Here is a 23,905-nt window from a genome sequence, read left to right as displayed (position 1 = left end):
CTTGCACCATACACAAAAATAAATTCAGGGGTGCCTGGGTGGCTCAGTCGATTAAGCATCTGCCTTCTGCTCAGGTCATGATCCTGGAGTCCTGGGATCAAGCCCCACATTAGGCTCCCTGCTCAGCGGGGAGCCTGCTTCTCTCTCTCTCTCTCTCTCTCTCTCTGTTTGCTGCTCCCCTGCTTGTGCTCTCTCCCTATCTCTCTGTCAGCTAAATAAATAAAATCTTTTAAAAATAATAATAAATTCAAAATGGATGAAAGACCTAAATATGAAACAGGAAACAGTAAAAATCCTAGAGGAGAGCACAGACAGCAACTTCTTTGACCTCGGCCATAACAACTTCTTACTAGACATGTTGCCAGAGACAAGGGAAACAAAACCAAAAATGAACTATTGGGATTTAATCAAGATAAAAAGATTCTACACAGCAAAGGAAACAACCAACAAAACTAAAAGCCAGCCTATGGCATGGAAGAAGATATTTACAAATAACATATCTGATAAAGAGTTAGTATCCAAAATCTATAAAGAACTCATCAACTCAACACCCAAAAAACCCCAAATAATCCAGTTAAGAGATGGGCAGAAGACACGAATAGACAGTTTTTATAGAGAAGACATCCAGGTGGCCAACAGACGCATTAAAAGGTGCCCAGCATCATTCATCACCAGGGATATACAATCAAAACCATGATGAGATACGGCCTCACACCTGTCAGAATGGCTGACATTAACAACACAGGAAACAACAGATGTTGGCAAGGATGTGAAGAAAAGGGAACCCTCTTAACACTGTTGGCAGGAACACAAACTGGTGCAGCCACTGTGAAAAACGGTTTGGAGGTTCCTCAGAAAGTTAAAAATAGAACTATCCCATGACCCAGAAATTGCACTATTTGGCATTTATCCAAAGGATACACAATTACTGATTTGAATGGGTACATGTTCCCCCATGTTTATAGCAGCATTATCAACAATAGCCAAATTATGGAAAGAGACCAAATGTCCATTGACTGATGAATGGATAAAGAAAAGGTGGAATGGAATATTACTCACCAGTAAAAAGAATGAAATCTTGCCATTTGCAATAACATGAATGGAGCTCATGTGTATTGTGCTAAGTGAAATAAGTCAGTCAGAGAAAGACAGATACCATATGATTTCACACTTTAATTTAAGAAACAATACAGAGTTGCCTGGGTGGCTCAGTTAGTTAAGCATCTGTCTTCAGCTCAGGTTATGATCCCAGAGTCCTGGGATGTAGCCCCACATCAGGCTTCCTGCTCCGTGGGGAACCTGCTTCTCCCTCTCCTACGCTCTTGCTCTCTGTCACTATCTCTGTCTCTCTCAAATAAATAAATAAAATCTTTAAAAAAGAAAAAGAAAACCGATGAACATAAGGGAAGGGGGGGAAGAAAGAAAAGAGAGGGCAGCAAACCATAAGAGACTTTTAACTACAAAGAAAAAACAGAGTTGCTGGAGGTGGGGGCATATGGTAAATGGGTGTGGGTATTAAGGTGGGTACCTGTGTTGAGCACCAGGTGTTACATGAAGTGATGAATCACTAAATTCTACTCCTGAAGCCAATATTAACTAGAATTTAAATATAAAATTGAAAAAAAGTCGGGGGCACCTGGGTGGCTCAGTGGATTAAAGCCTCTGCCTTCAGCTCACATCGTGATCTCCGAGCCCTGGGAGCCCCACATCGGGCTCCCTGCTCAGCGGAGAGCCTGCTTCCTCCTCTCTCTCTCCCCCTGCCTCTCTGCCTACTTGTGATCTCTCTCTGTGTCAGATAAATAACAATCTTCAAAAAAATTTAAAAAAATTAATTGTGGCAAATTATACATAATATAAAATTTAGCCTCTTAATTTTTTTTAAGTTGTAGTAAATGTCAGCTAACCAGTTTTACACAGATAAACTTTCACATTTTGTTTTTAAATGAGTAAGGTAGCATGCTTTGCCAAAAATTACAGGCCCCCTTGTTACTTTTGGAATGACTCTATAGATAGAAAGCCCTAATTATCTACCACCAAAAATGTATTAAAAATTAATTTTGAACTTATTTTTTTGAACCATACCTTTATTCAATCTGTCCTAACCATTTTTTAAAAGATTTTATTTTTTTAGTGATCTCTACAGCCAACGTGTGGCTCGAACTCACAATCCCAGAAGTCAGGAGCAGCACCCTCTACTGACTGAGCTAGCCGGGTGCCCCCATCCTACCCATTTTTAAGTGTACATTTCAGTGGTATTAAACATATTCACATTGTTGTGCATTCACTACCATTTATTTCTAGAAGTCTTCTAGTCTTGTGAAACTGAAACTCTATCCATTAAGCAAACTCCTCATTTCCCCCTGCCCTAGTTCTTGGCATCTGCCATTTTATTCTCTGTCTGTATGAAGTTGACTATCCTAGGTACTTCATATAAATGGAATCATATAATATTTGTATTTTTGTGACTGCCTTATTTCACTTCATGTAATGTCCTCAGAGTTCATCCATGTAATAGCATGTTGCCAATTCTCCTTCTTTATCAAGGCTAAATTATATTCCATTATATGTATTTATTCATCTGTCAGTGGACTTTTAGGCTGCCTCTGCCCATGGACTGTGGTGAAGAATGAACATAGGTGTATAAGTATCTTGGCGACAAATTCCTATTTTCAGTTCTTTTGTATATGTACCCAGGAGTAGAATCGCTATAGGATAATTCCATTTTTAAATTTTTTTTTTAAGGAATTCCCTTACTGTTTTTCTATAGCAAGCTGTACCGTTTTATAGTCCCACCAACAGGGCACAAGTGTTCCCATTTCTCCACAGTCTTGCCAACACTTATTTTCTGAAAAATATTTTGTAGTAACCATTGTAATGATTGTGAGATGGTTCTCATAAATTTGTTGTTGTTGTTCTCATAATTTTTTAAAATTTTAATTTTATTTATTTATTTATTTGACAGAGAGAGAGAGAACACAAACAGGGGAGGGGCAGAGGGAGAGGGAGAAGCAGGCGTCCTTCAGCAGGAAGCCTGATACAGGGCTCAGTCCCAGGATGCTGGGATCATGACCTGAGCCAAAGGCAGACACTTAACTGACTAAACCACCCATGCGCCCCATAAGTTTTATTTTTTTAGGGGCGCCTGGGTGGCTCAGTGGGTTAAACTGCTGCCTTCGGCTCAGGTCATGATCTCAGAGTCCTGGGATTGAGTCCCGCATCGGCTCTCTGCTCAGCAGGGAGCCTGCTTCCTCCTCTCTCTCTCTCTCTGCCTGCCTCTCTGCCTACTTGTGATCTCTCTCTGTCAAATGGATGAATAAAATCTTAAAAAAATTTTTTTAAATTTTTTTAGAAGATTTTATTTATTTCTTTGAGAGACGGAGAGTGAGCTGGAGCAGGAAGAGAGAGACAAAGCGTGAGGGAGAAGCAAACTGCCCCCTGAGCAGGGAGCCTGACACATGTCTCCATACAGGACCCTTACTTAGCTCAGAACCTGAGCCCAAGGCAGACGCTTAACCAATTGAGCCACCCAGATGCCCCTGTTCTCATAAATTTTTAAAACAAATTATTTGGGGGAGATTCCAAAAACCAAATTTAGAAAAAGACATCTTTTTTCCTGAGAAAAATGTTGCTATACTTCTTCTTAGTATTTCCCACCTGAGCCAAGAGGTTATTTCTTCCATGATGATATCATTTATCTAAGTTCTGGATAGGTTAAATTTGGATTGTGCCAAGTGATTAATAGAGCCAGGTGTATCCTGTTTCATTTTGCAAAGCTGCCTATACGCTTCTTCTTTCATAATCACATGACCTAAAAATGATGACTTTGGGAATACCCAAGAAAAAGGGAAATGAATCAGCTAAAGAGAAGAAGAATTGAATTGGCCAGGGAACAAGCAGGAAATAGATGCACACTCAATTTAGAATAATTTGAGTATTGTTTAATAAGAGGTCATTTACAAAGATACGAGGAAATAAGGATAGTGATATGCCCAAGGCTCTCCAAGCCAGGAAATGTAGAAAGCTTGGGAGCTGTTACTGGAACTTAAAAGGAGAGCATGCTGGAGACAGAGCCAACTTGAAATGAGCTTGCCCTTCAGTCAAGGGACTCAGTCAGCACAAAGCAATTTTTTTTTAAAAGATTTATTTATTTGACAGAGAGAGAGCAAGAGAGCACAACACAAGCAGGGGAGAGCAGCAGAGGGAGAGGGAGAAGCAGCTTCCCAATGTGAGCATGGAGCCTGATGCGAGGCTGGATCCCAGGACCTTGAGATCATGACCTGAGCTGAAAGCAGACATTCAACTGACTGAGCCACCCAGGCACCCTCTCCCAAAGCAATTTGACAGAGAAAATCAATACCAATCTCTCTTCTCTCTCTCTCTCTCTCTCTCTGATCTCATATTAGGTTCCCACTGGTGAAACTGGAAGGAGAACAGGACTGGTAATAGGACTTAGATAACATTTGTCGATACGTTTGTTTTTTTCCACTAGAAAAGACAAAGTCTTAGCTGGTGGAGCATGTGATTCTTGATCTTGGGGTTGTAAGTTTGAGCCCCAGGTTGGGTATAGAGTTTACTGAAAAAAAAAAGAGGGACGCCTGGGTGGCTCAGTTAGTTAAGCAGCTGCTTTCGGCTCAGGTCATGATCCCAGCATCCTGGGATCGAGTCCCACGTCAGGCTCCTTGCTCAGCAGGGAGCCTGCTTCTCCCTCTGCCTCTGCCTGCCATTCTGTCTGCCTGTGCTCGCTCTCTCCCCCTGTCTCTCTCTGATAAATAAATAAAATCTTAAAAAAAAAAAAAAACCACAAAGGCTCATGTAATCATATATTAATGGTTGTCAGTTCTGGATGTTAGACTCACAAATATTAACTTACTTTTTTGTTTTTAGCTGTGATTTCTTAATTCTCTCAAAAGTGGTGGCACAGTTTTCCATCTGCTCCCACTGTTGATAAGATCAGTTACTGTTGGGAATATTGGCCATTGATTCCCATTTCCATGTACTACCAATATTGTTGAAGCCGTGTCAGAGAATAGTAAATGCATTTGACATGTGGAGAGTTTCCTTTTTTTTTTTTTTTAAGAGATTTTATTTATTTATTTGAGAGAGAGAGAATGAGAACCCGAGGCGGTGGGGAGGGTCAGAGGGAGAAGTAGGCTCCCCACTGAGCAGAGAGCCTGATGCTGAACTCAAACCCAGGACTCCAGGATGATGATCTGACTGCTTAACCCACCAAGCCATCCAAGCACCTGAGATTTTCTCCTTTGTAGCTTTTATTTAGAAAGTTCACTTTTCATAGTATCACAGTATAACCTTCTCTTCAACCTGGTTTTTAATGTTTCTCTCAGTATTGAATAGTGAATTGAAGACAAACTAGAAAAATCAGAGTGAAAGGGAAAGTTAAGAAGACACAGTTACATCAGTTCTAGTTAGGTGACTATGTCATTTCCCTAATTTCAGTTTCATCTAAAATATGGGAATGTTGATCAACCTACTCTGCCAGGTTGTTGTAAAAAATACATGAGAATGTATGTAAAAATGAATAAAACCTAAATACTTATATAGATGTAATATATTACCATTATTCAGCAATACCCAAATTTTCAAACTCAGTTACTTGAATCTTACTTTGAATTTAAATGTTTGAAAAGGTGTTTGTTTGTTTTCCTCTAGCAATCTATGGGCTTGTTTGGTATCAGCTGTCTGTAAATCTCCAATTAGTTATCCTAGAAAACTAAGAAATAAACATCAGCTTCTTTCTAATACTTCTGGGCCATGCTAGATTTCCTGTCTAACCTAGCCCCACATAGGTGGCCACAGTGTTTCCTTCTCCAAATCTCTCAGATTTCCTCAATTTACTCTTCCCATCTCTACCTTGTCCTACACATAATCGATCTCCAGCTCTCCCACTATGCCCCATCCCCAAATGTTATAGACTCCCTGAATTTTAGGGGGACTAAATTGTGCCCTAATATTCATATGTTGAAGTCCTAAACCTCAGTGTGACTATATTTGGAGGTAGAGCCTTTAATAATTAAGGTTAAATGGGGTCCTAAAGGTAGGGCCCTAATCAGATAGACTGATGTTCTTTTTTTTTTTTAATTAAGATTCTATTTATTTACTTGACAGAGGGAGATCACAAGTAGGCAGAGAGGCAGACAGAGAGAGAAGGAAGCGGGCTCCCCGCTGAGCAGAGAGTCCGATGCAGGACTCCATCCCAGGACCCCGAGATCATGACCCGAGCCAAAGGCAGCGACCCAACCCACCGAGCCACCCAGGCACCCAACTGATGTCCTTTTAATAAGAGATCTCTCTTGGGGTCCCTGGGTGGCTCACTCGGCTAAGCATCTGACTCTTGATATCAGCTCAGGTCTTGACTCAACCAACAGAGCCACCTGGTCACCCCAACATCCAAGGTTTTTTGTTTTTTAGATTTTATTTTATTTATTTGTATGTGAGAGAGAGAGAGAGAGAGAGAGAGAGAAAACACAAGCAGGGGGAGGGGCAGAGGGAGAGGGAGAAACCGGCTTTCTCCTGAGCAAGGAGCTGGATGCGTGGGTCAATCCCATGACTCTGGGATCATGACCTGACCCGAAGGCAGATGCTTGACCTACCGACTGAGCCACCCAAGAGCCCCAACATCCTATTTTTATACTCCTATTCTTCACTGGAGTATAACAACAAAAGACAACTTCTGCCTCCTTTTCTCTTTGTTCTCAGTTGCCTAACTAGACCATAAACACTAAGGAGGGCAGGAGTTGTTCTGTCTGCTTCATAGCTGTAAGCCAGGCGTCCAGCATGGCAGGGATTCATAAACATTGAATAAGTTACAACCCGTTCAGTCTTGATTGAAAGAAATCCTTGCTCACATGTCCTCTCTCCATAGCTCCGGTTCTCTCCACTACTTCCTTCTTGCTTTCACACGTTGATAAGCCTCCCCATTCAGAACACAACCCGCTTGATACGACACTGCCTTTTCAAATGTCCTGGTTCTACAATCTCTTTGAATAAATGGCTGATTTTTACTAGCCTCATTTAGTATCATTCAGTCCTCTTCATTCCTTTGCAATCTGCCGTCACTTAATAAATAAACCATAGTTAAGGAGGCTTCCTTTAAGGGACACCTGGGTGGCTCAGTTGGTTAAGTAGCTGCCTTTGGCTCAGGTCATGATCTCAGGGTCCTGGGATTGAGTCCTGCATCAGGCTCCTTGCACAGCAGGGAGTCTGCTGCTGCTCTGCATTATGCTGTCTCCTTCTCCCTCCCTCTCTCTGACAAAATCTTAAAAAAAAAAAAAAAAAAGGCAGCCTCCTTTAAAACCAAATGCAGCATCCTCATCCAGCCCCTACCTTCCTTGATCTCAGTGTCCTATTCGGGACACTGTTGACAACTACCTTCTTTATTAAAATCTCTATTTTCATGGGATTGTGGACACTGTACTTTCCTACTTCTGTTTCTCAGACCACACCTTCTCTGTCTCCTTTGGGCATATCCTAAGGCTTAACTCTCTGCTCTCTTTTTCCCTACTCATTTCCTTCAAGAGTTGTTTTTTGTTTTTTTGTGTTTTTTCTCCTCTTGGTTAACTCTTTTGTTAATGACTCCAGAAATTACAGGCAGGTTGATTGTTTTGTTTCAAATACAGTATCTCAAGCCTCAGATCAGCCCTCAGAACAGCCCAGGAACCCCACAATGTTTCTCTAATAGGAACACATTCCCACTCCTCAAGATGACTATGAAAAAGAAAGCCTTTCCTCTTTCCTCAAAACTTTTCTACCTCTTTCTCCATCCTGAGTTTTAGCAAAGACCTTGGCTCAGCTATCATGGAAAAATTAGAAACCACTGGATGAAAATTCCAATTTCCCTATCACCCAAACTATAAAGCCCTGTTTTTATTTGTGCCTTGATTATTTTCATTTACAATGGTGGAAAATTCCTTCTTCTCATGAAAAGCCAACCTCTCCATTTGTGTTCTTTCCCTTCCTTTTATTCTTAGTACCCTCTAAGCTCTTTCCTGCCTCAGGGCCTTTGCATTACTCTTCCAGCTGCTTAGAACACTCTTCCTGATTTTCTTTGCATGGTTCATTCTTCTTCTTTAGATTTCAGTGTAAATGCCACCTCCTCAAAGAGGCCTATCTTTTTATTTTTTATTTTTTATAAACATATATTTTTATCCCCAGGGGTACAGTTCTGTGAATCGCCAGGTTTACACATTTCACAGCACTCACCAAAGCACATACCCTCCCCATTGTCCATAATCCCACCCCCTTCTCCCAAACCCCCTCCCCCCAGCAACCCTCAGTTTGTTTTGTGAGATTAAGAGTCACTTATGGTTTGTCTCCCTCCCAATCCCATCTTGTTTCATTTATTCTTCTTCAAAGAGGCCTATCTTGACCCCTTACCTGAAATAAGCTCGACTTTATTCTCGTCGCAATCCTTGTTCTGTCTTTCAGAATATTTGCTTCAACTTGAAGTTGTCATATTTGTTTGCTCTTTTTGTTTATATTCTCAAACGGAATGTAAGATCCATGAGTCTATATACCATGTCTCTCTTGCTCACTATTATACCCCAGATCTAATAAGTGGCTAACCTACAGGGGGTGCTCAGTAAGTATTTACTGCAAAAACGAATGACAACATCAATTTCCTATGTTGTCCAGAGAGGGAATTCAGTGACTGGGGGATGGGAGGAAAGAGAAATGTCACTGTATACCCTTTTGTACTATATGAACCAGTGACACTGTTAGCTATTTAAAAATAAACTTCATGGGTGCGCCTGGGTGGCTCAGTGGGTTGAAGCCTCTGCCTTCGGCTCGGGTTATGATCACAGCTTCCTGGGATCGAGTTCCACATCGGGCTCTCTGCTCAGTGGGGAGCCTGCTTCCGCCTCTCTCTCTCTCTCTGCCTGCCTCTCTGCCTACTTGTGATCTCTGTCTGTCAAATGAATAAATAAAATCTTTAACAAATAAATAAATAAATAAACTTCATTAAAATTGGAAAAAAGAAAGCAGTTGTACTGTTTCAGTCTAGAGATGGTGGTGGCTTGTACTAGCATGTGGCAGTGGGGTTGGGAAGAAGTGAATAGATTCGGTTTCTAGGATTGTGGAGGCTGAGAAAAATTAAGGCCATCCCACCTCAGGTTTAGCCTTAGCATAAGTACAGCCATCTTAGCTTCGGCAGCCATCTCAGGCCCCTGTGACCAAGGGCTGAATTTTCGCCTACTTAACTTTAGTTCCAGGGACCCCCACCCTGCTTTAGTTCCAAGAAAGTACCCCACCCTGCAACACCCTGGCAACAGCTAATCAGCTTACTGCAGAAAAGTCTGAAACTTCTCTTCTTCCTCGCATTCCCCAAGCCTCTTGTAATGACCCATTAAAAACCCCTGCCTTAACTAGCCTCGAGGTCCAAGTCCCGTCTCTGCTGTGTCAGGTATACTTGGGCCCAAGTTTAAGCTTGTCAAATAAACCCTCGTGTGATTGCATCGGTGCTTAGCTCCTTGGTGGTCTCTCGGACACGAAAACTCGGGCATCACAGGATTTTATGATTGGGAGGGAATGAATAAGGTGTACCTAAGAATGTCCATCACAGCATTATATAGACTAACAAACAATTAGAAACAACTTAAATTTCTAATGACAGGGTAATAGTTAAATAAATCATGGCACATCTACTTGATTAAACAGTATTCCATTTTTTTTTTTAAGACTTATTCATTTTACAGAGAGAGAGCAAGCACACATGTTCATGTGTTGGGGGGAGGGGGACGGGCAGAGGGAGGGAATCTTCGAGCAGACTCCCCACTGAGCACAGAACCAGACTAGACTCAGTCCCACCACCCATGAGATCACAACCTCAGCCTAAACCAAGAGTCAGAGGCCCAACTGGCTAAGCCACCCAGGGGCCCCCAGCATTCCATATTTTTTTTTTTTTTAAAGATTTTATTTATTTATTTTACAGAGAGAAATCACAAGCAGATGGAGAGGCAGGCAGAGAGAGAGAGAGAGAGAGAGAGAGAGGGAAGCAGGCTCCCTGCTGAGCAGAGAGCCCGACGCGGGGCTCGATCCCAGGACCCTGAGATCATGACCTGAGCGGAAGGCAGCGGCTTAACCCACTGAGCCACCCAGGCGCCCCAGCATTCCATATTTTTAAAGAATTTGTAACATGGGAAATTGTTCACGTTATATGAGGTAACAAAAAAAAAAAAAAACCAGGATGTGAAAGTATTTATACAGTATGTCATAATCATGTAAAAACCTCTAAAATTATGTATTGTGAAAAATAATGGAATAGAGCAAAAATTAATAACAACTGTCTTTGAGTTGTGGAATTATGAATTTCCAAAAATTACGCATTTCTAATCTCTGGATCATATCCAAAGCAAAGCCATAATCCCTCCTTCCTGATTTGTGGATTTAGCAGGAAACCTGGATTCTTTGGTTAACTCCAAGCTGGCAGTTAAAGGTTTCTTTCCCCTGCCTTTTTTTTTTCCAAAGGAAATAGAAGTTTATTGAATACAATGCAAGGGAGTGGCAGGTAGGACAGTAGAGAGGCTGTCTGGCCAAAGGTTTCTTTTCTTAAGAAAGAACACCAGATTTGAGAAGAGTCCCTTGCTAAGGTCCTGAACACAACAACTCTATAGTAGCTGGACAGCCTTTTTTTTTAAGAGTGATTTTTCATTAATTTTGAGTAATTAAAATTGATGTCTATTCATTGTAGATAAAGCTGGAAAACTAGATAAGTAAAAATAAGTCACTTATAATACCAATATCATAAAAACCACAACTGAAACTTTGATATCATTTCAGTTTTAAAAGTGAGTATGTAGGGGCACCTGGGTTGTTCAATTGTTAAGCCTCTGCCTTTGGCTCAGGTCATGATCCCAGTGTCTTAGAATCGAGCCCCGGATTGGGCTTCCTGCTCTGCAGGAAGCCTGCTTCTTCCTCTCCCACTACCCCTGCTTGTGTTCCTTCTTTCACTGTGTCTCTGTCCAACGAATAAATAAAATATTTTTTAAAAAATAAAATAAATGAGTATGTATATTTTTGTTTTCACAGTATACAGCTTTATGACTTAGTCTTTTCACTTAATAATAGATATAGAACAGTAATATGAGATCATTCAATGTATCTGTAATTTATTTAACTAGTTCCTTCATGTTGCATAGTTAGATTGTTTCCAGCTTTTCACTCTGCATAGTTACTGTTGGGGCATTTATCCTGTTTTCTTAGGATGTTATTTATAGCACTGGAATTTCTGAAAGAAAGGATGTATTTAAAGATAGTGTCAAGGATGCCTGGATGGCTCAGTAGTTTAAGCATGTGCCTTCGGCTCAGGTCATGATCCCAAGGTCCGGGAATCGAGATCCGCATCAGGCTCCCTGCTCAGCAGGGAGTGTGCTTCTCCTTCTCCCTCTGCCCCAGTTCGTGCTCCTTCTCTCGCAAATAAATAAATAAATAAATAAAATCTTTAAAAAAAGATTTCGGCTCAGTATGGAGTCTGCTTGAAGATTCTCTCCCATTGCCCCACTTCTCCTACCTGCCACCCGCATTTGCAGAGTTTTCTCTCAAATAAATAGTCTTTAAAAAAAAAAAAGAAAGAAAGAAAAGAAAAAGGCTTAGAGTGAGTTAGGCCGTAAGGAAGGGAAGGAAGAAGGAAAAGCCTGGAAAGGAAAAAGATCATAGATCAAAGCTTGTAAAAGCCAAAAAAACTTTTTGCAGAAAACTCCTGTTTTAAATCAAACCTTATGTGGAACTCACATGTGAAACAAGAAAAAAGTGAAGCAGTACTGGTCAAACTGGGAATGGGTAACACAAAGCTATACCTGCTCAGCCTCCTCTTAGCATAGTCATCCCCATCCCCACAGTAGAAGCTGTCTGGGCCCCATCTTGTTATCTTATGATGAAACCTTCCCTCTGAATTTTAAAACCACTGGACAAACAAGACTAATGTATGGCATAGCAACCTATTCAAATTGCAAGTAGAATCCTGAGAAGGAACTAACATCACCTCTAAAGTACTACCTTTGCAAAATCTGCCTAGAAAGCATACAAAATTCCTAAATCTATTTCTCCAACTAGCCTTTCCTGCAAGGGCGAATATACTTAAATGTCTCAATGTCTTTCTGTCCTTTTTTTTTAAAGATTTTATTTATTTATTTGACAGAGAGAAATCACAAGTACACTGAGAGGCAGGCAGAGAGAGAGGAGGAAGCAGGCTCCCTGCTGAGCAGAGAGCCCGATGCGGGACTCGATCCCAGGACCCTGAGATCATGACCTGAGCCGAAGGCAGTGGCTTAACCCACTGAGCCACCCAGGCGCCCCATGTCCTTTCAAACTTTGTCATTTTGAAGAGCACAACAGTCATCATTTTTACCACCATACTGGTTCCATTAAGTTCCCCATTTTCTCGCCGCTTTGGAATGAGTACTGACTTTCCCTTCTCCTTTTAAGCTCTAGTCACCAACTCTCGTTAATTCCTCCTTTCAGAGAAACGTAAATTCATTGTTTCCCTACTTACATTGCCACCACTTTCATTTGCAACCTTATTACCTCAGGCCTAGATTGCTGCAAGAGTCTCCCGTCTGTACACGATTGCTAAATTAGTTTGTGTGCAATTTAAGATCAACTGGATCTGGTTAGCTTTCTGACCTGATTTCTGGACTGTTCTCTGGTCTAGGCTTGTCTCTTTCCTTTGTACTATAGGATGTTTCCACTTCCCAGTGTGTCTGCTATGTTAAGAGTTAGAAAAGCTAGACATCACTCGTGGCTTTAGGAATTGTCTTGGGATTGTCTTTAGGAATGCTCTTAGCATTCTGATCTCTTTGATTCCTGGATTTGGCTGCTTTAGTTCTGATCTTATTTTGGTGCCTGGTCTGACAGTGAATTACATTTTCCTTTTGGTATTAAAATGATTATGTCATATTACTGCCTTTTACTATTATTATTTAAAGATTTTATTTATTTATGTGACAGAGAGATCACAAGTAGGCAGAGAGGCAGACAGAGAGAGCAGGCAGAGAAGCAGACTCCCCACTGAGCAGAAAGCCCGATGTGGGGCTCGATCCCAGGACCCTGAGATCATGACCTGAGTTGAAGGCAGAGGCCCAACTCACTGAGCCACCCAGGTGACCCTGGTTCTTGTTTTTAATGTCTTGAGTTTAGCCACTGCCTTGCAAGAGGTTCTATTCAGAACAAACTCTTCAACCTGGCACTCATGACATTCCTTCAACTGTAATTTTTTTCCCCTAAGATTTTGTTTGAGAGAGAGAGCATGAGCGGGGAGAAGGAGCAGAGGAAGAGTGACAAGCAGACTCCCCACAGAGCAGGAAACCTGATGTGTGGCTCAATACTAGGACCCCAAGACCACGGCCTGAGCCAAAGGCAGATGCTTAACCAACTGAGCCATCCAGGTGCCCCTCCCTGTATACTGTTTAAATGCACCTTTCTACCACCACCATGTTGCACAGCTCTAAGCAGAATCATTCAGGTATGAGTCATTCTGTTAATGATTTCCCATACTACAACATCCTACAATTTATGTTTTATGTTCTTTTCCCAACCCATTGCAGCTATTCTTTCTCCACAGTTGTGGCTCCTGGATGCCCACTTGTTGTTAGGGCCACACTCCTATTTCTAGAACCAGTCCTGGTCAGAAACATCAGGTTTAATAATTCTGGGACTCAGTAGCATCTTACTCCTATAATTAGTCCAATGTTATCACTCTGTTCTTCAGTTCTATTAAATGAGCTTCTTTCTAAGACCTGGGTCCTAGTCCTAGTACCTTGTGAGCTTTTTAAAATTTTTTTTTAAGATTTTATTTATTTCACAGAGAGAGAGACAAAGTGAGAGAGGGAACACAAGCAGGGGGAGTGGGAGAGAGAGAAGCAGGCTTCCTGCAGAGCAGGGAGCTTAATGCAGGGCTGGATCCCAGGATCTTGATATCATGACCTGAGCCGAAGGCAGACACTTAACAACTGAGCCACCCAGGTACCCTTTCTACTACTTTGTGTTCCGTTTTGCCTTGGTAACAAGCCTAGGACTTTAGTCCTATAGGGAAGCCCTCACTACTTCTTATTAAAACTCCCTCCTGCCAGTTGCTTGCTAAAATGCTTGAACAACTGTTGCCTATTGCCACATACTTGGGCTACTGTTGGCATGCTACACTAGACCTATAGCTGGGCCTGTCATATTTACTGCCAGCTTCATCCCAGTAGAAAGGTCTAATCATATCTTGTGACCAGTTCTCAACCTTTCCCACTATGTCTAGCAATAGCTATCTCAAAATGAAAGAGTATTTAAGCTCTTTTAAAATGTGATGCTCCATGGGGTGCCTGGATGGCTCAGTCGGTTAAGCATCTGCCTTTAGCTCAAGTCATGATCCTGGGGTCCTGGGATGGAGCCCCACATCAGGCTCCCTGCTCAGCGGGGAGTCTGCTTCTCTCTCTCTCCCTCTCCCTATGCCCCTCACCCCACCCCCAGTCCTGTGCACGTGTGCGCTCTCTCTAATAAATAAACTAAACCTTAAAAAAAAAAAGTGATGTTCTAGGAGATCCTGGCTGGCTCAGCTGGGGAGTAGAGTATGTGACTCTTGATCTTGGGGTCTGAGCCCCACATTGGGCATAGAGATTACTGTAAATAAGTAAATAGATAAAATGTGATGCTCTTATCAGAAAAGCAGTATTGAGATGTTATCTGATCATGAATATCAACTCTTTTATTATAGTAAATACTTATGTCGAGTGAATTAAAGTCACCTCGACTATAAAATCAGCAAACTTTTTTTTTTTTTTAAGTCAACTACTCCCAACATGGGGCTCAAATTCACAACCCTGAGATCAAGAATTATATGCTCTACCAACTGAGCCAGCCAGGCATTCCAGAAATACCAGGCTTTTAAAATATGACTTTCTAACCATCTTTACCATATTGGGTACTTTATCTCCTACTGTTGACACAAAATATATGCTGGCCCTATGATATGAGCTGCTCTGAATCATAACAAAGCAAAATTCAAAAAGAATAAATAACAAAAAAGAATCATATTAAAGTGATCAAAATAATCCCTAGCAACTATGACCATAAATTATAGTACATGAAAGTAAAAATGACTGATTTATTTATTTATTTATTTTTAAAAAGTATTTATTTATTTATTGGACAGAGAGAGATCACAAGTAGGCAGAGAGGCAGGCAGAGAGAGAGAGGAGGAAGCAGGCTCCCCACTGAGCAGAGAGCCCGATGCAGGGCTCGATCCCAGGACCCTGGGATCATGACCTGAGCCGAAGGCAGAGGCTTTAACCCACTGAGCCACCCAGGTGCCCCTAAAAATGACTGATTTAATGGATCACCTGCCCAAGTTATTTGTTCAAATGCCAAGAAGCCACTTCCGTGCCATAAGAGTGTTTCCATATTTTCTTTTGCTTTCCTTACTCTAGAGAGAAATGTCAGGCGTACTTACTCACATTATCAATTTATCACCTCATTAAATTCTGCAGCCCCAAATCCATAAAGCATATTTGGAATTACAACTGCAAAAAAGCAATGAAGAAACCTTATTTTGTTCTTGTAAAACTTTATTTCATTTTAGATAAACAAAAAGCAAATGTTATTTATGTCATCAAGGGATAGGTGGGCATATCATCATCCTTCTTATCTGTGCGCTGGAAAACTCCAAATGAGAGATGTAATCTAGGTAAAAAGACCCTTATTATTCCAGAGTATATTTGCCTCCCAAAGAGATCATGAAAATTAGTCAAAAAGATTAGAAAAAGATTTACATGGAGTCATATCAGAAAAGGAGAGGAAGTGATGCCTAATGCTTTGAGAAATTCTGCTTCCATTTAATAGTCAGAAGAATTAAACCTTAAAGATCAGGAACAGGTGGTTTATACCATACATATTGGAAACAATGATACGTACTTTCGTCAGTTTCATATGATTATTAGGATTCAAGACGTTATTTATAATCTAGATGTAGGCCCAAACAGTTATTAGTCAGTGCCAAAAACTGGAAAATTTTGTTTAGAGGAAACATAATGTTTAGAGGAAACGTAAATATATGATTATTTAGGTCTTGTCTTAATTTACATTTAAGAAGTCCAATTTTAATGTCTGCCAAAAAGAAAGGACATGGTAACAATTTTACACCTGAAGAAGATTCCAAACAGAATGTCCCCATTAACAGCAGCAACCAAGAAATCTAATTGTCTACAGTTTTTATTTCTGATCAAGTATTAGTTTCAGTTTTTATGGAGACTGCCTTCTGTTAACAAAGGTAACAGAGCCTGTCAGATCAACTGTATCACTGATTTCTAAGCTCTCCTCCTACTGTATTTTCTTTCCTTTTAAACTAAGATGTACCTAGAAATAACAAGACAACTCAGCATAGCTGTAGTGGCCTTCAGTAATTTTGCTTTACTAATTAGTTGATCTTATTCCAGTGAAGGCTAGTATCAAATCTATTCAGAAGTCTTTGATTTTACAATTACTTATAATAGAAGAATACTGCATCAGATACAGAACTCTTGATCAATAATCTTCTACTTACATCTCATAACCAGTTATCATTCTAAACAAACTATTTACACATGTAAAATATGCAATATTCTTTAAAATAAATATACAATATATAGTTTCTACATTCTCAGACAAGCTTAAAAATGAGGTAATTAAAACTTAAATGATTAAACCTTTGCCATTCTGGAAATGGCTTAGGGAAATGATGGCAAACTTGTTTTGTTTTTTGTTTTTGTTTGTTGTTGTTGTTTTTCTTTAGGTCTTTTCATCTTTTCTTTGAGTGCTTTTGAGTACCTCTTTTTCTAAGCTGAAAAATTATGTAAAAAGTCCTTAAGCTTTGTTGGATAGTCTGTCATTACCCCAGTTGCTCCCAAATCAAAAGCTCGTTTGTATTCTTGTTCTTCATTCAAAACCCAAATATACACCTGAAAATCAGAAGCATGAGAAGTATGAGATGAAAGGTTGAAAGTAGAAAATTATGTTTTAATAGCCTTTATACACTACAATCTCAGCATACTTAGAAACAACATTTTAAGCCTGTAATTTTAAGAAATCATTGAACCGTTTAAATATTTTTTTACTTTACTCCTTAAATAAACACTGTCCCACCCTCTGGCTTCAGTTACTCTCACCTATACACACGTGGACTCCAGTTACTAAAATGCCAGTGCTTTCTTGTTAAGTTGAAGGCAGAGCTTAAGGTCTTCATAGGTGAACCAGTAAAGCAGCAGCATCAGAGCTGGAACCAAATCAAGTTCCTGCCCTTTACACTATTGTTAAACTGGTGAGCTATACTGTTTCCGAAATGCGTCATTCCAGAGACTTACCTGAATGCCTCTGGCAGTGAGGTGGTCAAACAAGGCTTTTCTCATTAGTAAGCTAGAAAAGAAAAGCAGAACAGATTTAGATACTCTTACCTCTTAGTCCTAATTTAGTCCATTTAGAGTTTATCCCAGTGCTTTAGCGGCCGTAAAGCAACCGCCTCAAGTCATAACTGCGGTGGATATTTATGTTCTAACTGCTGAATCTCCTTTCACTGCTGGCTGCTTGCTGGTGGACCACCAGAACCTCCCTTCTATTCCTTCTGTAACTAGATCCTCAGGAGACGCAATCTGATCGAAACCGCTCCGTAGACAAGAGGCTTCCTCGCTTTCCCTGTTGACACTGTTAACAAGTGAGGAAGAGCTGAGAAGTCTGTTTCTAACTTTCCAAGTTAAAACAAGGCCATGAACTTGGGCCAGGTTCTATAATATAGTTCATTTACATAATGGATTAGTGTTTCCTGGGTTATCTTAGAAACCTCATGTCCATTAATTACACTATAAATAGGAAACCTGCACTTTTTAAAAGTGCTAAATAATTGATTTAAAAGTGAATTCTTAGACTATAAATCAATTGAGCAGGATGGGAGCGAACTATATTGGCAAGTTAAACATATTGTTTCTATTCTGTTTATGTCTGTTAAAATGATGAAATAACAGAGACTTAAAATCATATGCACTTAATACCAATTAAAAATGCAACCCTGAAAACTGGAAATTGAATCAGTAATAAAGCAAAAAAGAATAAACCTCGTGGCACAGAGAAAAGATAAAAGATAGTTTTCCAACTCTGCAAGAGGAGCTAAGTAATTTAAAAGTTGTGATTTAGGACTATTATTTAAGCATTCCAGGTTCCATTTTAAAGCAAAATATAAAAAATAAAATAAAATAAAGCAAAATATAGCACAGCAACATCATGGTATTTACCTAAAACTAAACACAACGTGTCTGAGAAGGGAAAGTATTTTCTTTAAAGTTGATCTCTACCCTAAAGGTGGGGCTTCCTGTCTGCTGTTAAGTCTTCGTGCAGCGGATTTTTCGTAGGAATATGCCACTAGTCAGTATATACTTTTACATACACTTGTATGGTTATACACACTTCTTTCCACCATGTCTTTGACTGTGGGTTAGTAAAGAGAGCAAATGCCATGCCTCCTCTTCTACTAACTAGCTAGAGAACCCTAACTTAATCATCTGCCTTTGGTTGCCCCTGAAGCTGGAGGAGATGATCTCTCAAGATTCCTCTTAAGGTTTTGTGACTCGTAATTAGAGTAGTTCTAAATGATTCATATACATCCACCCATGGAGTACATGCTCATCGTGTCCTTGTTACAAACCCCATGTAGAAAGCTTGCTCTAAATTACAAACACGGTATTTAACAGATAACAGCTAAAACAATAACTCATAGATCAAGAAATTAAAATTCTTACATATCGGAAAGCCAGATGAGAAACTTTTGACTTCTGGACATTGTGTGTGGTTCTTTTAGCCTGAGGCAAAATAAAATTTGAATCATAAATTAGAAACACAGAAAGATATTAGTGTGATAAAATAAAATGAGTTCAAAAACAAACAGTTGCCTTGCATTTAGTATGTGCTCAAAAAATATTTGTGAAAAAAAGTAAATTAAAACCCACTTGGGTTCTCTGTTTCTATTGATTTTGAGATAACTTTTTGCTACCACTACTAAAAGGTTAAAAACATAATGAAAGTTCTCTTTCTAGACCCTGGGTGCCTGGGGCTCATGTCTCTTCTCTTTTTTGGTGAAGCTTCTTTCTCTCACTTTGTCTGATATAACTTAGTAATAGAAGATTTAGTACATTTGCTGCTGAAGTGAGCACTGGTATTTAGTAAACTTAAACAAACAACCCAACTTTACTACAAATTAAAAGACATATGGGGCAAAAATGTGACTAAAAAACCTTAGAAGCATGTTTTTTCTTCTCCTTTCAATAATTGAAGACATGGGCCATGTTCTTTCTTTTTTTCTGTTCCAGGTTTTTTTTAATTCCGGTTAGTTAACATACAGTATAATATTAGTTTCAGGTGTACAATATAGTGATTCAGCAACTCCATACATCACTCAGTGATCATCACAATAGGTGCACTCCTTAATCCCCATCACCTGTTTAACCCATCCCCACCACCCACCTCCCTTCTGGTAACTATCTAGTTAAGAGTCTGTTTCTTGGTTTGCCTCTCTTTTTCTTTTGCTCATTTTTTTGTTTTTGGAATTCCACATAGAAGTGAAATCATATAGTATTTCTCTTTCTTGACTTAACTTTGCTTAGCATAATACTCTCTAGCTCCATCCATGTCATTGCATATATCAAGGTTTCATTTGTTTTGTTTTGTTTTAAAGATTTTATTTATTTATTTGACACAGAGATCACAAGTAGGCAGAGAGGCAGGCAGAGAGAGAGGAGGAAGCAGGTTCCTGGCCGAGCAGAGCACCTGATGTGGGGCTCGATCCCAGGATACTGGGATCATGACCTGAGCTGAAGGCAGAGGCTTTAACCCACTGAGCCACCCAGGTGCCCCGGTTTCATTTGTTTTTATGGCTCAGTAATATTCTATAGTGTATGTATATATACCATATCTTCTTTATCCACTCATCTATTGATGAACACTTGGGCTGTTTTAAATAACTTGACCATTATAAATAATCTGCTATAAACATCGAGGTGCCCATATCCCTTTGAATTAGTATTTTTATATTCTTTGGGTAAATACCTAGTAGTATGATTGCTGGATTGTAGGATGGTTCTATTTTTACCGTTTTGAGGAACCTCATTACTGTTTTCTGCAGTGGCTGCACCAGTTTTCATTCCCTCCAACAGTGCATGAGGATTCACCCATTTTTCCACATCCTTGCCAACACGTGTTGTTTCTTGAGTTGTGGTTTTTTTGTTTGTTTGTTTGTTTTAGATTTTATTAACTTATTTGAGAGAGAGAGAGAGAATACAAGCAGGCAGAGCAGTAGGCAGAAGGAGAGGGGAAGCAGGCTCCCAACAGAGCAGGGAGATCAATGTGGGGCTCAATCCCAGGACTCTGGAATCATGACCTGAGCTGAAGGCAGCTGCTTAATCATCTGAGCCACCCAGGCACCCTCTTGAGTTTTTTTATTTTAGCCATTGTCTCTTCTGCCCATTTTAAATTAGATTATTCATTTTGGGGGTACTGTGTTTTATAAGAACTTCTATATTTTGGATACTAACCCTTTAACAGATCTGTCCTTTCCCAAATACCTTCTTTCATTCTGTGGGTTCCTTTTAGTTTCATTAGATTGTTTCCTTTTCTGTGCAGAAGTTTTTTATTTTGATGTAATCTCAATATTTTATTGTCGATTTTGTTTCCCTTGTTTCAGGAGATGTATGTAGAAAAAAGATACTGCTTGTGTTCTCTTCTAGGATTTTTATGGTTTCAGGTCTCACATTTAGGTCTTTAGTCCATTTTTAATTTATTCTTTCTGTATGGTGTAAGAAAGTGGTCTAGTTTCATTCTTTTCCATGTTGCTGTCCAGTTTTCCCAACACCATTTGTTGAAGAGACCTTTTTCCCATTGGATATTTTTTCCTGCTTTGTCAAAGATTATTGACCATATAATGGTGGGTTCGTTTCTGGATTTTCTTTTTCTTTTTTTTTTAAGATTTTATTTATTTATTTGACAGACAGAGATCACAAGGAGGCAGAGAGGCAGGCAGAGAGAGACAGAGAAGCAGGCTCCCTCCTGAGCAGAGAGCCAGGTGCAGGACTCGATCCCAGGACCCCAGGATCATGACCTGAGCCAAAGGCAGAGGCTTTACCCCACTGAGCCTCCCAGGCGCCCCATTTCTGGATTTTCTATTCCATTCTATTAATCTGTGTGTCTGTCTTTGTGCCGGTATTACACTGTTTTGATTACTACAGCTTTGCAATATAACTTGAAGTGCAGAATTGTGATGCCTCCAGTTGTGTTTTTCTTTTTCAAGGTTGCTTTGGCTATTTTGGGTCTTTTGTGGTTCCATACAAATTTTAGGACTGTTTGTTCAGCTCCTGAAATATGCTGTTGGTATTTTGATAGAGATGGCATTAAATGTGTAGATTGCTTTGGGCAGTATAGACATTTTCACAGTATTTGTTCTTCCAATCCATGACCATGGAATCTCTTTCCATTTCTTTGTGTCATTTTTAATTTCTTTCACCCGTGTTTTATGGTTTTCAGAGTACAATTCTTTCACCTCTTTGGTTAGATTTATTCCAAGTATCTGAGTGTTTTTGGTACAACTGTAAATGGGAGTGATTCCTTAATTTCTCTTTCTGCTTCATTATTGGTTTATAGAAATGCAACAGATTTCTATAGGTTGATTTCATATCTTCCGACTTTGCTGAATTTATCAGTTTTTTTGGTGGAGTCTTTTTGGTTTTCTATATGTAGTATCATATGCAAATAGTTAACGTTTTATTTCTTCCTTGCCTCTTTGGATGACTTTTATTTCCTTTTGTTGTCTGACTGCTGTGGCTAGGACTTCCAGTACCATGTTGAATAAAATTAGTAAGAGTAGATATCCCTGTCTTGTTCCTGACTACAGAGGAAAAGCTCTTAGTTTTTCCGCATTTAGGATGATATTAGCTATGAGTTTTTCATATATGGCTTTTATTTTAATGTTGAGGGTTTTTATAATGTGTGGATGTTGTACTTTGTCTTTTCCCTATGCTTTTTTTGCATCTATTGAAATGATCATATGGTTCTTATCCTTTCTTTTATTAATGTGATGTAGCATGATTGTTTGATTTGCAAATATTGAACCTAGGACCTGTTCTTTTAAATTATCTTTTCTATACTTGACCTTTGGACTTATGCTGAGTTTCGTCAGTTTCCTCAGATTCCTGGAGCAGCACAACTGCCTGTGTCATTAATGTTGGATTGTACCAGAGCAAATCTCTGGTTAGCCTCTCTCTACACTGAAAACTTTTAAGTTTAACAGCATACGGCGATTTCCATTCCCCCTGGATCTTCACTTCCTGTTTCCTTTCTAATGCCTCTTGTCCGTACTCTTGGAATAATTCTGAGTCTCCACACTTAAATTCCTTTATTTCCCCTTTCTCTCTGAATTCAGTTTTTATTAGAAGCTCTCTAAATAAAATCCTCTTTTTCCTAACTGTAGCCCAGATTGAAAATACTGGTTGCGACTTCTGGAATCTCAGGGATTTAGTGTATCAAACACTACCTCATTAAAGAAATTATTATGTTGTCTTAGGAATTACCCACCTTCATCTATTAAAAAAAAAAGTTAAAACACACACAATATTCTACCTTGTCTTAATCGATGATTACTTTTTAGAGAAAAGATTAATCTATGAAGTTTGTTCATTTGTCTGTAATTAAGTAATACCTGCTCCTAAAAGAAACACATGGGAGGTAATCTAGAGAGGACAACAGTTCATGCCAAGCCATAGGAAGCTTAAGTATTTCAGGAGTAAATGGTCAGGAATCATTTTAATCCAGCAAATGAAAATGGTTTCTTTGTAGGCAAGAAGTGATTTCTGTTTTGTCTGAGAAATAGCTACAAAGGCTGCCCATAAATATAATTGGGAATAGATAAAATAAACATGCTCATCACGAAGAAACTCAAATTGGAAAACAAGCAAGAAACATAAATGCTGAATACAAGGGTACCGACCAAATTGTTTTTCTTACCAATATTTCCTAATGACTGCTGCACTAATGTTCAGCTTGATCTTTTAAAGTTCTGTTTGGGGATGAAAAAAGTTTCCATGCAGGTGAGATCACATTTAATGTAATTTTTTTTTTTTTTTAAAGTAATCTCTAGGCCCAACGTGGAGCTTGAACTCACAACCCTGAGATCAAGAGTTCCATGCTCTTAGCCAGCCAGGTGCCCCACAAATTTGGAGTTTAATGGAATTTCAGCTGCATATTGTGACTGAGGTATAAATAAGTTAGGGCAGTTGGAGGGCAACTGCAATTACGTGTTAGAATAAAAGAAGTATTAAGCTTCAACAGTTAAGGTCAATTCTTTGTACCTGACTTCTGAGTACACAGGCACAGAAAGTTGTTACCTGAAATGGGTCCAGATGAAATACTTACAATACTATATTATTCATTTTAGAAAAATGTGTCTTAATTATATCAAAAAGCATTATTAATACAGGTCAGTTAAACCAACATGTAAATAACTACAGCAATCTATTTTTTTTTAAGATTGTATTTTTAAACCCCCATGTGGGGCTCAAACTTATAACCCTGAGATCAAGAGTCACATGCTCTACTGACTGAGCCAGCCAGATGCCCCTATAGCCACCTATTCTTTATCATTTACATTGATATTAGTGAGCCTTGATCTTAGTCCCCCTATAATGATAACTGAGGAAAACAGAGTAACCACTTACTTCAGTATGATAGAAGGCATTGGGATTTCAAAAAACTGTTCTCGAATGGGCACAAAGGGCAAGAGGCCAGTGAAGAAAAGGCCAAGAATGAGCAGAACACGTTGTAGACTGAAGAGGATAGGAATATCTGAATTCTAAAAGACACAAGCAATATTATGTTATTTTACAACTGCTCAAATAAAGAGGATGAT

The 23,905-nt window shown here is 39.4% G+C and overlaps 1 protein-coding gene and 1 long non-coding RNA gene across 2 annotated transcripts in view; one reads left to right on the top strand and one right to left on the bottom strand.

Annotated features, from left to right (window-relative positions):
- LOC106005326 overlaps positions 1–23,905 on the top strand; it is a 73,945-nt gene that overhangs the window by 31,256 nt on the left and 18,784 nt on the right. The gene's annotated exons all lie outside the window — the stretch shown is intronic.
- The window catches only part of GDPD1 (glycerophosphodiester phosphodiesterase domain containing 1), a 56,724-nt gene continuing 48,361 nt past the window's right edge, over positions 15,543–23,905 (bottom strand). Inside the window, exons 7-10 of the mRNA XM_004747270.3 lie at positions 23,715–23,848; positions 18,756–18,815; positions 17,331–17,382; positions 15,543–16,928 (exon numbers count right to left, since the gene is read on the bottom strand). Coding sequence (XP_004747327.3) covers positions 16,806–16,928; positions 17,331–17,382; positions 18,756–18,815; positions 23,715–23,848 — 369 coding nt within the window. The 3' untranslated portion in view covers positions 15,543–16,805. The remainder of the gene's footprint in view (positions 16,929–17,330; positions 17,383–18,755; positions 18,816–23,714; positions 23,849–23,905) is intronic.

Source organism: Mustela putorius, unplaced genomic scaffold, assembly GCF_011764305.1.
Source record: "Mustela putorius furo isolate JIRA1106 unplaced genomic scaffold, ASM1176430v1.1 tig00003962_pilon_pilon_pilon, whole genome shotgun sequence".
Taxonomy (NCBI): Eukaryota; Metazoa; Chordata; class Mammalia; order Carnivora; family Mustelidae; genus Mustela; species Mustela putorius.
Note: the sequence above shows the minus strand (reverse complement) of the source record. Positions and strands in the feature narration are given on the sequence as shown.